The sequence below is a fragment of the Convolutriloba macropyga genome, chromosome 10 (assembly GCF_964194025.1).
Source record: "Convolutriloba macropyga chromosome 10, txConMacr16.3, whole genome shotgun sequence".
Classification (NCBI taxonomy): domain Eukaryota; kingdom Metazoa; phylum Xenacoelomorpha; order Acoela; family Convolutidae; genus Convolutriloba; species Convolutriloba macropyga.
In genome coordinates this window covers 21,785,604-21,800,016 of record NC_134477.1, presented here as the reverse complement: position 1 = coordinate 21,800,016, position 14,413 = coordinate 21,785,604, and the positions used below count along the sequence as shown (strand labels likewise).

The following is a 14,413-nucleotide window of genomic DNA, read 5'->3' as shown; positions in this document are numbered from 1 at the left end:
AACACTGTAAGTCATACTATATTGGTGGTCTTATATAAAAAAAATGAACTGCAGAAAAAATTGATTGTCGGAAACATTTTGAAAATATATGCACCCGTTCAATTTAAACTGTATATTGAAACAATGCTCTGCAATACTCGTGAATGAAAATTGCGCGTTAAAGTTTTTCTTTAAAAAGAGAATAAGCTATTGTATCACTTCTTCTTATACTGCCTCGCAACCAACAATTATTCTCAGATTTCATTATAGGTTCAGCGAACGGGAAAGATCACATTTCTTATTTCACATGAGAACAAGACAGATGAGAACAGTGAAATGGCTCAAGTCCGCAATTTAGTTGCTGCAGTGGTAGATTTTAATACCACAGATAGTGAGTACAAATTTGTTTCTAGGAATCTTCTTGTCAGGGATCGTGGGTCTGGTCTGGGGACCATTGTGCATGATGGGAGATCCACAGTTGCAGAAAGACATGAATTGCAAACAGGTATTCTAATATAACATATATTACTTAATAAACAATTTTCAGGCGAGTATCTCTACTACCATTTCCTTGGTCACCCATCATACAACTTTTCTGAGTTCTTACCAGGTCATAAATGATTCTCAGTTTTCATACTGTCATATATGATTTTTATGATTTCTTATTAGTCATGCAACGATACTAAATGACTTCCTGGAAATCATTGTTTGAACGACGAAAAACTTTAAAACCTTCATTCATGTTAGAAATTGAAAACATGTAGAACGTTGCCTGGAGGCACATATTCCAGTATAGTTTAGTCATAGAGCGTTAAAAACAATAACTCTGGTTAGAAAAGAATTTTGAAATTAAATGTAGAATTTTTGGATTTTTTAATTGAGCATTTATAGGTATAAGCTGGCTTCAGAGAATACCTAAACATCAGACATGCAGATAGATTCATTTTTTTATTTAGCGCCACAACTATGCAATAAAAATTGAACCCGGACTTGAGCATCAGAGCATTTCAGAGCCGTAATTCAGTTGAAACATTGCATCTCCAGCATAATTTAAGTTTCTTCATGTGCAGTTGTTCTTCATTATGATTATATTGAGGCCACGGGGTTAGCCCAGGCTAATCTTATCCTGTACAGTCTGAAAGTTACTCATACCCTAAAATTAAGTCTGAGCAGAGTAATGTCATACTTTTGTTGTTTATAACTGGTAATTACTATAGTAGTATACACACTATTTATACTTAAGCTGGTTTGTATGCAATTACCACAAGGACCATTTAGCTTAGTGGTTGCGACTTGCTTCGCAAATTAAATCCTACGCGGAAGTTCGAATCGCATATAAATCAAACCTTGTTGGTGGGAGTTAAGCTGAGCATATTATTTTTTATGCTGTAAATTTTACTCTGTACTGATTCAGCACTGATTTACTCTGTCACCAACATCCAGGCACTTAAGCGTCTTTTGGCGAATCACAAAGTGATGTCGGAAATCACTAAATTGGATTAAAAAAAGATAAAAGTTATTATTTTGGTTTGATAGTAAGATCTACTAGGAAATCAGGTATGAACAGTTTGAAATCATATATGATCGTTGTATAAAATGTAAAAGAGCATCAACATGGGTTTTTGCAATAAACTATGATATGTTATTTAGCCAGAAATGGAGAAAATGGTAAATAATTACCTTTAAATCTCTGGGATTACTAATTGCGCATTTGAAACAGTGATAGTCGACTAGCACTTATTCATATCTCAAAGATGTCTGAAGAATTTATTTATATGGACACAATTTTAAGCTAAAAGAGCCAATACTGTACCAATAGTTGGTTAAAAAAGACTAGAGGGTGATTAAACAAACTTTGAATAAACCAAAATCATGTAAGAAACTACACTTTGTAACAGAAGAAACAAATCTGGCATCATAATATAAGCAATAGTTGGAACAATTTGGTTTTTGATTAGCGACACGTGAGGGGAATTCGCACCAAAAAAATCGGGAAAATATAAAGTCGCAATATCACAATTGCAGCTGGAGCTAAAAATATAGGTTCAATTTGAGATTGGGAGCCCTGTACAATTGTGATTTTAATTGACATGGTAACCTGATGGATTTTTCCTTAGTTGAGGGGTCGACTTATTCAAAGACCGCGTTCGAACGATATTGACATGAAAAGATCATGAATAGACATAGGAAAAGACGTCAGGTAGACTTTACTATTGTGATCGACAAGGTAATTAAGGCAAGGAAATTACTCCCAACTCGATTTTACTAAAATTTTCATTTGAAGCATCTCTCGAATAGGGTTGCTTTACATATATGAAGAAACTAATGAGAGAGAGAGAGAGAGAGAGAGAGAGAGAGAGAGAGAGAGAGAGAGAGAGAGTAAATTCCTCTGGATAACAAAATAAACAATAAAATTTCATATCAAAATAGATCAACAAAATTCGATAAATCAAATTTTTTTAAAGTATCTTGGAGTGAGTAGGTTTTGTTAGTACCCAGAGAGGACCGCGAACGGATCCAGCAGGATCACACTAGCGCAGCCCTTAACGACATTATTTAGTAAGGAAATTTTTTTTAATTTTTGAGTTTCATAGTGTAAATTTGTCAAGTTAAGTAAAAGTTCAGTATTTACAGCCATATGGTTCGTACTACTGGGTTTAGTATGTCCAGTTCAGCACCTTAGTAAAGCGTAGAGCAGAAAAAAAACAACAAAAAAAAATTTAAATTTTTCTTTTTTTCTCTAAGTTTCGGAACCAAATTTTCCGAGGGAACCTTCAAAAATCACAAAAATGGCCATATCTCGTAAACTAGAAGGTAAAACTCGAAGGTTTCAGAGGGTCATTTTTTCACACCAGAAAGGGAACCCTAATTGCTATGTCTCTTAGCATTCAACCATAGGGTAGTACATTTAAAAACCCAATTTTTTAATAAATTAATCAGCTTAGACAGATCCTGGAAAAAAAGAAACATCGAATAAAGTGTACCGTTTTAGTTAATACTGATTGACTCATGTTACACAAATTTGAACCAAATATTCCATTGTCTATAAAAAATATTTAACAATTTAGTTCCCCAATTATTTAGCGAATTTTTCTCTAGGATTTTTCGACACGTTGGAATTTTCAGAAAACTCTTTTGAGACCTCCTTGTTGAATGTATTGTCACATCAAACCCATAGAGGCTACTAAGATAATCATCAGTATGGAGTTTATTAAGAGACCGTAAAACGAATTTCAGTAACTCATAAACATAAAGCTCGTGCACTGTCAAAATATTTAAATTGTCAAAGTATTCGCTTACGCTTTGTCGATATTTGAGAAACAAGATAAGTCGAAGAATTTTCTTTTGCATCTTCAAAATTTGTTCCAATGTTCTGTAGCTTACACAGCCGTACACTAGCAGTCCATATTGAATGATTGGTTTAATGTTTGAGGAATAGTATCTCAACAGAACATTCCTTGGAACATAATGTCGCAATTTGGACACTATACCACATTGTCTTCCAAGCCTTTCTAGAACACTCTCTATGTGTGGTTTAAAAGACAACTTATTATCCAGAAACACTCCAAGATACTTAATGAAGTCGAGTTGGGATTAACTTACAGGTCTTACATGACTTCATGAATATGTATGGTGTTAGATATGGTTTCCAAGCTGCCAAGAACTTTCTTAAGTGCATTAATGAGTTTTCCTCCAATCTTTTTTTTCACGGTCAGCGATCCCGGTTTGAGGTTTTTGGGTAAATTTTTGTAAGAAATGCGGTGATTGCGGTTTTAAAAAAATAATTCACCGCACTTTACAGCATCTCTTACTGAAAATTAGCAACAAAATTCACCGCATTTTGTACAAAAATTCACCGCATCAATTTTGTGGCCAATTAATGTAAGAAATGGTATGAATGCGGTGAAAAAAATAATTCACTGCATTTCTTACGAAAATTCACCGCCAAAGCTCGACCCGGGATATGTTTGCCGGATTACCATAAACTCCATAAATGGCTTCGATTTGGTTGCCTAGAAAGCTTTATGGTGGTCAACCGGTGAAGCTTCATGAATAGAGAAATATAACTAAATATTTGTTTCAGGTTGTGAGAAGCAAGCCAATCTCGGTAGCATTGATAGTGTGTGGCTTTATGGTACTGGCTCTGACCATAACCATCATCGCAATAGAGACCAGGATCCAGATAGCTCAGAGAGTCAGTTCAAACAACCTTCTCAATCTAAATGTTAGTTATATTACAATATTTTGAAGCGATTCTGTCTTAAAATTACAACCAATTTTTTTCGTTCGCTAATGTAAAGAGATATTTATAGTGAAAAATTAATTTATCTTTTGACATATTAAGATTTTCGTTTGCCAAAAAACCTAGTACGCAATTTTTCCCGCAGCGATAGCAATACCAATTTGGGTCTCATCATTGAATTTGCAATGCAAAAAAGATTCGGGTTGATTTTGGGTCTGTCTTTTTGAATTTTTAGGCATTTTTTTCATCTGAATTAGACATTTTCGTTTATGCTCCCAGGGTAAATAATTAAAAAGTTAGTCGAATTTTAAGTAAAAAAATGGTTAGACCCCTTAATGAGAATATAACTACAATTCTACCAGTCGTTCAATCAAAATAACAAAAATTGTACATCATAAAAATTTATGTTGAATATGAACCAACTTTTTATTGTTCAAAAAAAAGTTTCAGTTAGCATACTAATAATAATAAAAATTAACTCATACAAAACATGGTATCCACTATTTTGGTTTTGCTGTACTAAGATTAGGTTCAATTTTGATTAAGGTTTTCTAATGGATCCCATTCAGAAGGATTGCAGTAGAATCTGAATTTAGATATTTCTTCTGCCTCAAAGAATTTCCCTGACCAGTACAAATGACTAAAAGTACAACACTCCAAAATGCACGTACCGTACTATACCAATTCAGGGGTTACAGTGATAGGGGTGAGGTGCGAGAGAAACATTACATGGCAAAAGTCCCTTTTCTCGAGTAAATTCAATCGAATTTGTGACTGTTTTTCAGTGACAGTCTTTCAGACTTTCATTCCACGGAATGAAGATTTGGTTGAAATCGCGTTGCCAATAGGAATTTTTTTATTATTTGAGTGCATAATGTTGATGTTGAAACAATGCATAAAAATAAAATTTATATCAAACCAAACGATTTCACAATTAAAGCAAAGAGCAGATTGGAAATCTAATCATTGGTTTGACATATGGATAACTTTTAATTTAGTTCGATATATTTTCAAACTCAAAAAAACTTGGTGTTGTAATTATTCTCCTTAAAATAAAATAATACAAAAAGAGGGCAGTTAAAAGCAGAAGGTCTCTATGACCATAGCAGCAAAATGCTGAAGTCGATATGAAAATACTTTATTTACGATTTCGTTTATTTATTTATGTAGCGGCATTCAGTTTGATGTAACAACAATCCCCCCTTAAAATAAACTGCTATATGAAGAAATTAAAGAAATTTCATTTGTCGTTACCCACGTCACCAGCCGGTCTAAAATAATCACCAAAAACCAGATATTGTTCCGACCCACTACTCAAGTGGGTTTTTTTTTGTTCAGTCAATCTTTGATGATCGATATTTTCATTGTACAGGATTGTGAAAGGTATAATTACAAATCTTGTCCAGCGAACAAAGTCGATCAAAAACAATTTTTTTCCGAGGAGTTATGGTGGCTCAGAGTTTTGTGAACGTTAACCTAACTTCCTGTTTTGTTCACACTTTTCTGCATAAATTTTAATCAATTTTTGTTAACATTTGATAAAATTGTTAAGGATAGTCTCAATGGTTTCACGTATAAAGATAGAAGAGAGCTGGTGAAGTGTTTGAACCAATTGTTGTCGCAAAATTTTCAAAAAAATTTTTGCTTTTTTTCTTCCTTTTTCATACAAAATGGAATCAAATATATCATAAACTTCCTCAGAAAGTTTCTTGGAAATAGTTTTTTTCTTTCGCTAATGTAAAGAGATATTTATAAGAAAAATTAAATTATTTTTTGACATATTAAGATTTTCGTTTAACAAAAAACCTGTTACGCAATTTCTCGTTTTTAACAGCCGCGCAGCGATAGCAATGCCAATTTGGGTATTATCAATGAATTTGCGATGAAAAAAGATTCCGGTTGTTTTTGGGTCTGTCTTTTTGAATTTTTTGCATTTTTTCCATCTGAAATAGAGGAAAGCATTTTTTTTCATTTAAATGTTCAATGAATAGGAAGTTCCGCTTTGATCCTATAAGATCCGACGATACAATATTGTGCATTATGAGTATTGCTCATGGTTTTTACAGCTCCGACAAATCGTTTTCGTAAACTTTCAACGAAGCCTCGAGATTTGCCATAATCTGATGTCTATCGGTATATAGGGAGCTGCTAAAGAAACCATCATGCTTTCAGTTGATGCATAATGCTTTTTTGGAAAGATAACTTGATAGCTATCAAAATGCATCAATTATATTTGATATAAAAACTTTTTGTCACGACAGCTAAAATTTGTCGTTAAAATTTGTTACACTTTTTTTTGAAAAGCAGCAACAGCAGGAACAGTTTTGATTTAGTTATGGAACTTTTTTGTTCAAAAATTATTTGAATTGTAATATTGTCCTGTATACATGTTTGTAAAGTACTTTTGCATTTTTTGTTTATTAAAGCTAGTTACCGACAAGAATTATTTCAAATTAAACTTCAATTATAAACAAATCAAAATTACGTGCAATGCGGAGGCCAATTATTATACATAACAATTTCAGTAAAAAAACATATGTTATTTAGGCTTCAACACCGTTTGCTTGAAAATATTCATGAAATTTTAGCTTCTGTCTGTATTCAGTAATATGGTGTAGTGGTTTGATTTAATTACAATAATGACATTTAAATTTTGGTTCTAAAGAAGTTAGAGTTTAAACTATTTATCAGTTTTAAGTGAAAGCTTACAGTTGTATTGTCATAAGATTTTAAAGAGTTTGTGATTGAAAAAGTAATGGTTTTTTGAGATTTTCCACATTCAGTCTTATATCTGGAATTTTTTAGAGTGTTCCTATTAGTGAGAGAACGCACTGCTCAGCAACTGAGTTAAAATGTACTTTTAATTAAAGTTTTATAAATAAATACTGGTTTTCAGGTGTTGATACCACGCGTGTTTCTAGGTTTCTATTTTTTTGATATTTTCCGATTTTTGACGGTCTCATTTGCTGTCTTCTGCGATCATCATATTAATGACACGTTAACTTACTTTTTTAAATCACTTTTTTGGCGTCGAAATGAAGCGCAATCGATTATATTCAACATTTTTAGAGAAAATTTTTGTGATATTAAGTGCTTCGACCCAGTTTCCTCCCAAAATTTAGGTAACTTTTTTCTGTATTTGTTCTTTTTGTACTAGCATGAGATTTCGGATAATGACCAATCTCGATGTTTTTGTTTCAACTTATGTATGTTAACCCATTGAATTATTTCGGATCACAGCTAACTGCTTCCTTGACTTTGAATTTAATTGTTTTTCAAAAAGTGTAAACGTATTTTCTAACTTTGCTACTCTTTGTTTTCTGTATACTTGTTACTTATTCTCAATCAAGACAGATTCCAAGTCTATGTTGGTGAAATGCAAGCCATTGTGTTTAGTTTACTTTTTATCGGATGCTATTTTGACTTGTTTTTACTTTTTTTCAAAAAAATGGATAGACATTGAGTTTTGGTCGCAGGTAATGCTTAATGTTCTGATTTGAGTTTGTTGTTTGTCTTCTTGTCTCATACACTCCTTTATTGCAGCTATCACCGCTTCTAATGAGTTTATGTTTCGTTTTTATAGTAGTTACAGCTAAAACAGTTTTTTAACTAGATAAAACGGTTATTTTCGAACGATAAGTGATTGTTTGTGAGATTTCTATCTGCTCCTCATTTGGTGGAAAATTAAGTCAGCAACTCGGTTGAATGAGTTCGGAACATTATGTGCGGACACACATTACACAGATTCCTTGTTCTTTTCATAAATCAAAATACCTAGTTCTCATAGTTTTAAGCAATACCGATGTGAAGTAATTACTAAGCTTGTGGCACTTCAAGTAAAAGTTCATTAAAGGCAACTTCATTGGATACTCTCTTAAGTTAGCAGTATCACATACTTTAAGTTTACACTTTCAGTTGTGTTTTAAGTGGATAACATTTTGTAAAATATGCACTTTTGTAAAATATGCACAAGCGCGCATTTAAAATGCTCGGTCAAAGAAACATTTATTGAGATTGCCAGTATCAGCAAGGAAAATGACGTACAGTTCAAACGAAAAAAGGCGGGTTTTCAACTGTCGGAGGCGAGACTTTTTTTGAACTTTTAGTTCACCGCTATAGTATGGAACTGAAGACAACATATAATTTAGATCAATGTTTCCTCAGCTCTTTTGTTTGGTATAAGGCTGAAAAAATTGGTTTTTATTAAGATGAAGTTAAAGTTAGTTTGCATCGGTTAGTTTGAACTTCGATAGATAATTTTTTTTGACAATTTGATGTATCATTTGAATTTAAGAAATAACCAGGAATTCCATTAAAAGATTGTCTGAGAGCGCAAGAGTGCAAAAGATAGAATGTCGAATCATTTATAACTTTGTGACTGATCGTGAGCTAATTTCATCACTCGTTTTTGATAATGTTGCGTAAAAGATAACTACCGATAAAGTTGGTGGAACGAACTTAGATATCTAAGACGCCTTACTGAACAGAAAACAATTTCTCTCCGCTGCTCTTGCAAAAATTTTGGACTGGTCCACGTCATATGATTTGAAATTCTTTCTTGGGCCACCTAATTTTACGGTTTTGAGAAAGACCTTAAGATACTTTTTAAAACTAACTGAGAAAAAAATGTGATCTCAACCGATATTTTTGACACCTCATTTTTAAACCAATTTCTGAGGGGTTTAATGGTAAAATTATACAAAAACACGCATGGAGAAAAAATCTTTGTTTTAAATCTGCGAAGCAATTAGGTCAATCATAGGCATTTGTTGTTCCGACCCACTTTAGTGGGGGAGGAACTATATACTCAAATGGGTTTTTTTTGTTCAGTCAATTTTTGCCGATCGATATAACACTCGTAGAGAGTTGTGAGTGGTATCATTAGAAAGTCCGTCCATCGTAAAATATGGAATTAAAAAGATTCTTTTAATTTTCGATTTTTATAGGGAGTTATCGAGTTTTAATTTTTTGTGAATTTTAGACGTAATTCAGCCATTTTATTCACATTTTTCGGTATTTTCGACCAAATTTTCGTCAATTTTGATAAAAGATGTGAAAATTCTTAACTGCAGTGTTTTTGAATTTATGTCTAACGACAGAGGATTGTTGTTGAGTTTGCTTGATCTGAGTTTTTTGGTTAAAATTTTTGCTAAATTTTTCAAAACTCCTAAATTTTTCGTCAAATATATGACCAAATTTGCTATTTTAGCCCACTTGCTTTAAATTTCCGGGAAGTATATACCCTAAAACTCTGGTCATATTCTTTTTAACATCAAATAAAGAGCTAGTTATAATACTGTCTTCTGGAATTAAAATTTTGCTAGTTTTCGCAAATTTAAACTCGATAGTTATACAAAATGCATTATTTAGTTTTGACAAACTAAAAAATATTGTCTAAAAATTGATCTATTTTTCAACCATTTGAACGATTGGGTGTCTTGCTACACTCCCAACAATTTCTGGGCTGATCTTGATCTCACCATGGATCCTTACGACAAAAAATTTAGACTTTAATGTGACGCGACCTTTTTTTTCAAAGTAATTCCGCTACGTAAATGCTTTTTTATGTCAAACACGGACAAGAATTTCACATGAGGGCTCAATTAATGACAGATACTATTTACAATAAAGGAGACCCGACGAGATTATATTCTGGCTTCAGAGTTCAGCTCATGGTTTTTATGGCTCTGACCAAATGTTTTCGTAAAATTTTAATGAACTTCTTGAATTTTGCTTTCACTTGTTATACTTTTTGTAGCATAATGACTAAGTGTCTCCAATCAAAAGATCCAGTTGGTTTTTCAAGAGGTATAAATGAACCTAGACAATTCTTGAAGTTGTTACCTAATGTCTGTTGTGACTTTGAATATATTTGTTTTAAGAAAAAATCGGTGAATTTTTGAACCTTTCCAATATTTTATCTTATTTCTCTCAACTTCGAGAACAGTCTCAGAAAAAACAGTCGAAAACCGGTTTCCTGTGTGTCATAAATTAATGTTGACAACGGTTTTATTTTCAACTAATGGTTTCTTTGTTTTGATACTACGCGTTTTCAATTTTTTTTTTAATTTTTGAGCATAATTGCCTATTTTATGAGTTCATTCTATTTCCTTGCCAAATTGTCACATTTTTGACAAATCCAATCACAAAAATGCATAGTGGAGAAAATGGACTGCGTTGAAAAAGCCGTATCTGAATATGTTAATTGTTTTTGTTGAATATTTTATTCTTTCTGGCTGAGACACTGTAATCTAGCAAAAATTTGTTGATGTTTTTGTTTTTGCCTATGTTTTTCTTTATTTGCTGTTGAACGTCATACAACTGATAACAATAGGTCTCAGTTGCTTCATCAGGGCGTAACTTAAACTAGTTAAAGATTTCAGTTTATAGCTTTTTGTTTTAATGATTTTCAAATTAAACTTTAAAAAAAATTTCAACTGTCTCCTTTTGCTTTCATTTTCGTCATCATGTCCTTGAATCTCCATAATTCGTCACCATCTGCAAAAGTCTCAATTACTTTTGTTCATTCAAGCATTTCTTGCTCTTGGTTATACGTTGTGACTGATTGCGTTGATCTGAATAAATCCTGATCTAATTTTCTCACTCAAAACTGGCGCAATGGCTTATTTAAATTTTTCTTAGAAGGCTGACAACTACCAGTACGTTGCAGAGTACGAAGATATTGAGAAAATAACTCCAATTAAACCATTCACCTCAAATACTGACCTCAAAAAGATACCGACACTTGACACACAACCGATCGTATTTTCAGCCAATCAAAATGCGCCAATTCGAACAAACACTTTGTCTCAAAATCAGGAGAACGAGACTTTGCTTAGTGTTCAAGTTGATCAAAACGATATCAGGACGAAAATTCATTTTGTTCAGTTTGAAGAACAAAAAGAGCTTAGATATCTAAGACGCCTTACTGAACAGAAAACAATTTCTCTCCGCTGCTCTTGCAAAAATTTTGGACTGGTCCACGTCATATGATTTGAAATTCTTTCTTGGGCCACCTAATTTTACGGTTTTGAGAAAGACCTTAAGATACTTTTTAAAACTAACTGAGAAAAAAATGTGATCTCAACCGATATTTTTGACACCTCATTTTTAAACCAATTTCTGAGGGGTTTAATGGTAAAATTATACAAAAACACGCATGGAGAAAAAATCTTTGTTTTAAATCTGCGAAGCAATTAGGTCAATCATAGGCATTTGTTGTTCCGACCCACTTTAGTGGGGGAGGAACTATATACTCAAATGGGTTTTTTTTGTTCAGTCAATTTTTGCCGATCGATATAACACTCGTAGAACCTTTCCAATATTTTATCTTATTTCTCTCAACTTCGAGAACAGTCTCAGAAAAAACAGTCGAAAACCGGTTTCCTGTGTGTCATAAATTAATGTTGACAACGGTTTTATTTTCAACTAATGGTTTCTTTGTTTTGATACTACGCGTTTTCAATTTTTTTTTTAATTTTTGAGCATAATTGCCTATTTTATGAGTTCATTCTATTTCCTTGCCAAATTGTCACATTATTGACAAATCCAATCACAAAAATGCATAGTGGAGAAAATGGACTGCGTTGAAAAAGCCGTATCTGAATATGTTAATTGTTTTTGTTGAATATTTTATTCTTTTTGGCTGAGACACTGTAATCTAGCAAAAATTTGTTGATGTTTTTGTTTTTGCCTATGTTTTTCTTTATTTGCTGTTGAACGTCATACAACTGATAACAATAGGTCTCAGTTGCTTCATCAGGGCGTAACTTAAACTAGTTAAAGATTTCAGTTTATAGCTTTTTGTTTTAATGATTTTCAAATTAAACTTTAAAAAAAATTTCAACTGTCTCCTTTTGCTTTCATTTTCGTCATCATGTCACTGAATCTCCATAATTCGTCACCATCTGCAAAAGTCTCAATTACTTTTGTTCATTCAAGCATTTCTTGCTCTTGGTTATACGTTGTGACTGATTGCGTTGATCTGAATAAATCCTGATCTAATTTTCTCACTCAAAACTGGCGCAATGGCTTATTTAAATTTTTCTTAGAAGGCTGACAACTACCAGTACGTTGCAGAGTACGAAGATATTGAGAAAATAACTCCAATTAAACCATTCACCTCAAATACTGACTTCAAAAAGATACCGACACTTGACACACAACCGATCGTATTTTCAGCCAATCAAAATGCGCCAATTCGAACAAACACTTTGTCTCAAAATCAGGAGAACGAGACTTTGCTTAGTGTTCAAGTTGATCAAAACGATATCAGGACGAAAATTCATTTTGTTCAGTTTGAAGAACAAAAAGAGCAGCAAAAGTGTTCAGGTCCAAAAGTGAAGATAGCTGAACAGTTTTGGAAAGGAAACAAGCAATCATTTGGAGAGGACAGTGATTGTTCAACACCCAACTCTGCTCATTTCAGATATGCGGATGATTCAGGATAAAATAACTCCAAGCTTTATAAAGTCTTCCGGAACATTGGTTGAATAGAAAACTTATCCAAATATAGACATTTATCGAAAAAAAAATTATTATTTTATTCATTAATTTAGAACAGTTTTGTCTTCATTTGTTTGTTTAAAATCATTCTATAATATATTTAGAATAGTAAGTAATTTAAATCAACAAAATTTTTGCGGTGGCTTCATTACTTTGGTCACATGCCATTTTAATGAATATTGCATGCACTTAAAAAAAAAAGAAAAATAAAAACACAAATTCAAAAACAAATTTATATACTTTTTTTAAAAAGTTTGAAACACTGAACAATTTGAAATTAAATGCAACATATTCAGTACATGATTCAGCATCCCCTTCATCATTCTGTTCTTCCTAATTTGGTTGGAATTAAAGCACCAAGTAGGGAAAAGGTTCAGTTGTTGTGTCTTTGCTTGCCTCAATCAGTTGATTGACTTTTGTGGGGGCCATCTCTTCGTCTTCACCTTGTACCAAACACATTTACAACAGCTATGAAATACCTGGTTTGAGTTCTGTTATATGCCGATGAAAGGAAATGTTCTTACTCGTAGAGCGAAATTTTGGAGCAAAAAGGTGACCATGCTATAACTTGTTATGACCAAATGATTGATTACGAGACTATAATCAACTTGCTGTATGATAAAAACTTATTTCCAAGAAATTTTTTTCTTGCCTATTTAGTCCGCGGGACGACAACGCGTGTTAGAGGTAGCTATACTCAACCAGTCTCGATAGACGTAAATTCTCAACTCAGAGGCCACTTGGATGTGTGATTTTGCTCTAAACATTGCTGAGGGAGATCTGAAAATCCAATTGAATCCAATTTCTACCATTAGCGTTTGAGTCTTTTCGAGAATCTTAACAACAATCTCGCAGAATTTATCCAGCGCAATTTATTTCCCCAATATCTGTTCAAAATTATAAATAGACGCTTTTTCGAATTGAAGTTGAGGTGAATTGTTGATATGTTATACGTCAACTATTTTTTATGAAAAACTAGAAGGTAAAAATGACATCATTCAATTTGCAGACACTAGTGTTATTTGCAATTTTGAAAGCAAAGAAAATATTCCTTTACAAATTTGAAAAAAAAAATTAAACGCAGACAAATACCTGACAGAATCAACTCACATTAAATGCCGATAAAACAGAGTTTTTCTTCTTTACAAATCATACGAATTCAGACACAGAGTTTTCTTTTAAAGGTGAAGTTGCTAAACCAGCTCTTGTTTGTCGCTTTCTAGGAGTACAAATTGATTGAAACCTAATTTTTGAAAATCATCTCAACATGGTTTTAGGGATAATGGCTAATGCAAGTCGGTATTTGCATCTTCTAAGAAATCAACTCCTTCGGTTTTTGTTTACTTCTTTAAGATCACCTTACCCAAAAATAACTTACAATTGCTTGGTGAACTTTTAAATCGCAAAACAAAAAGCGTCTTCCAAGTATAGTTTTGTCCATGATAGTTTTTGACATATTATTTTATTGTAAATGATGAAATTTGTTCTTTTGGCGCCCAAACTCTCTGTAAGTTACTCCACGATGATCAGTACAAAGCGAACTCTTATCTGCCTGATAACTTTGAGCGCAAAATTTTAAATACGCAAAATTTTGAATTCAATAGCTTCATATTGCAAGTCGTTTGACAGAAATCCCCCTGGCCTAATACAATTTAAATTCTCATTCTAGATCCAGTATCATTCATT

The 14,413-nt window shown here is 32.7% G+C and overlaps 1 protein-coding gene across 1 annotated transcript; it reads left to right on the top strand.

The window, feature by feature from the left end:
* Positions 1 to 315: 315 nt before the first annotated feature.
* Positions 316 to 12,864, top strand: LOC142347959 (uncharacterized). The gene is made up of 5 exons (XM_075399125.1): positions 316 to 324; positions 368 to 484; positions 4,064 to 4,204; positions 10,865 to 11,206; positions 12,274 to 12,864. The coding sequence occupies exons 1-5, from the start codon at positions 316 to 318 to the stop codon at positions 12,670 to 12,672; spliced, it is 1,008 nt and encodes a 335-aa protein (XP_075255240.1). The 3' UTR covers positions 12,673 to 12,864.
* The last annotated feature ends 1,549 nt before the right edge of the window (positions 12,865 to 14,413 follow it).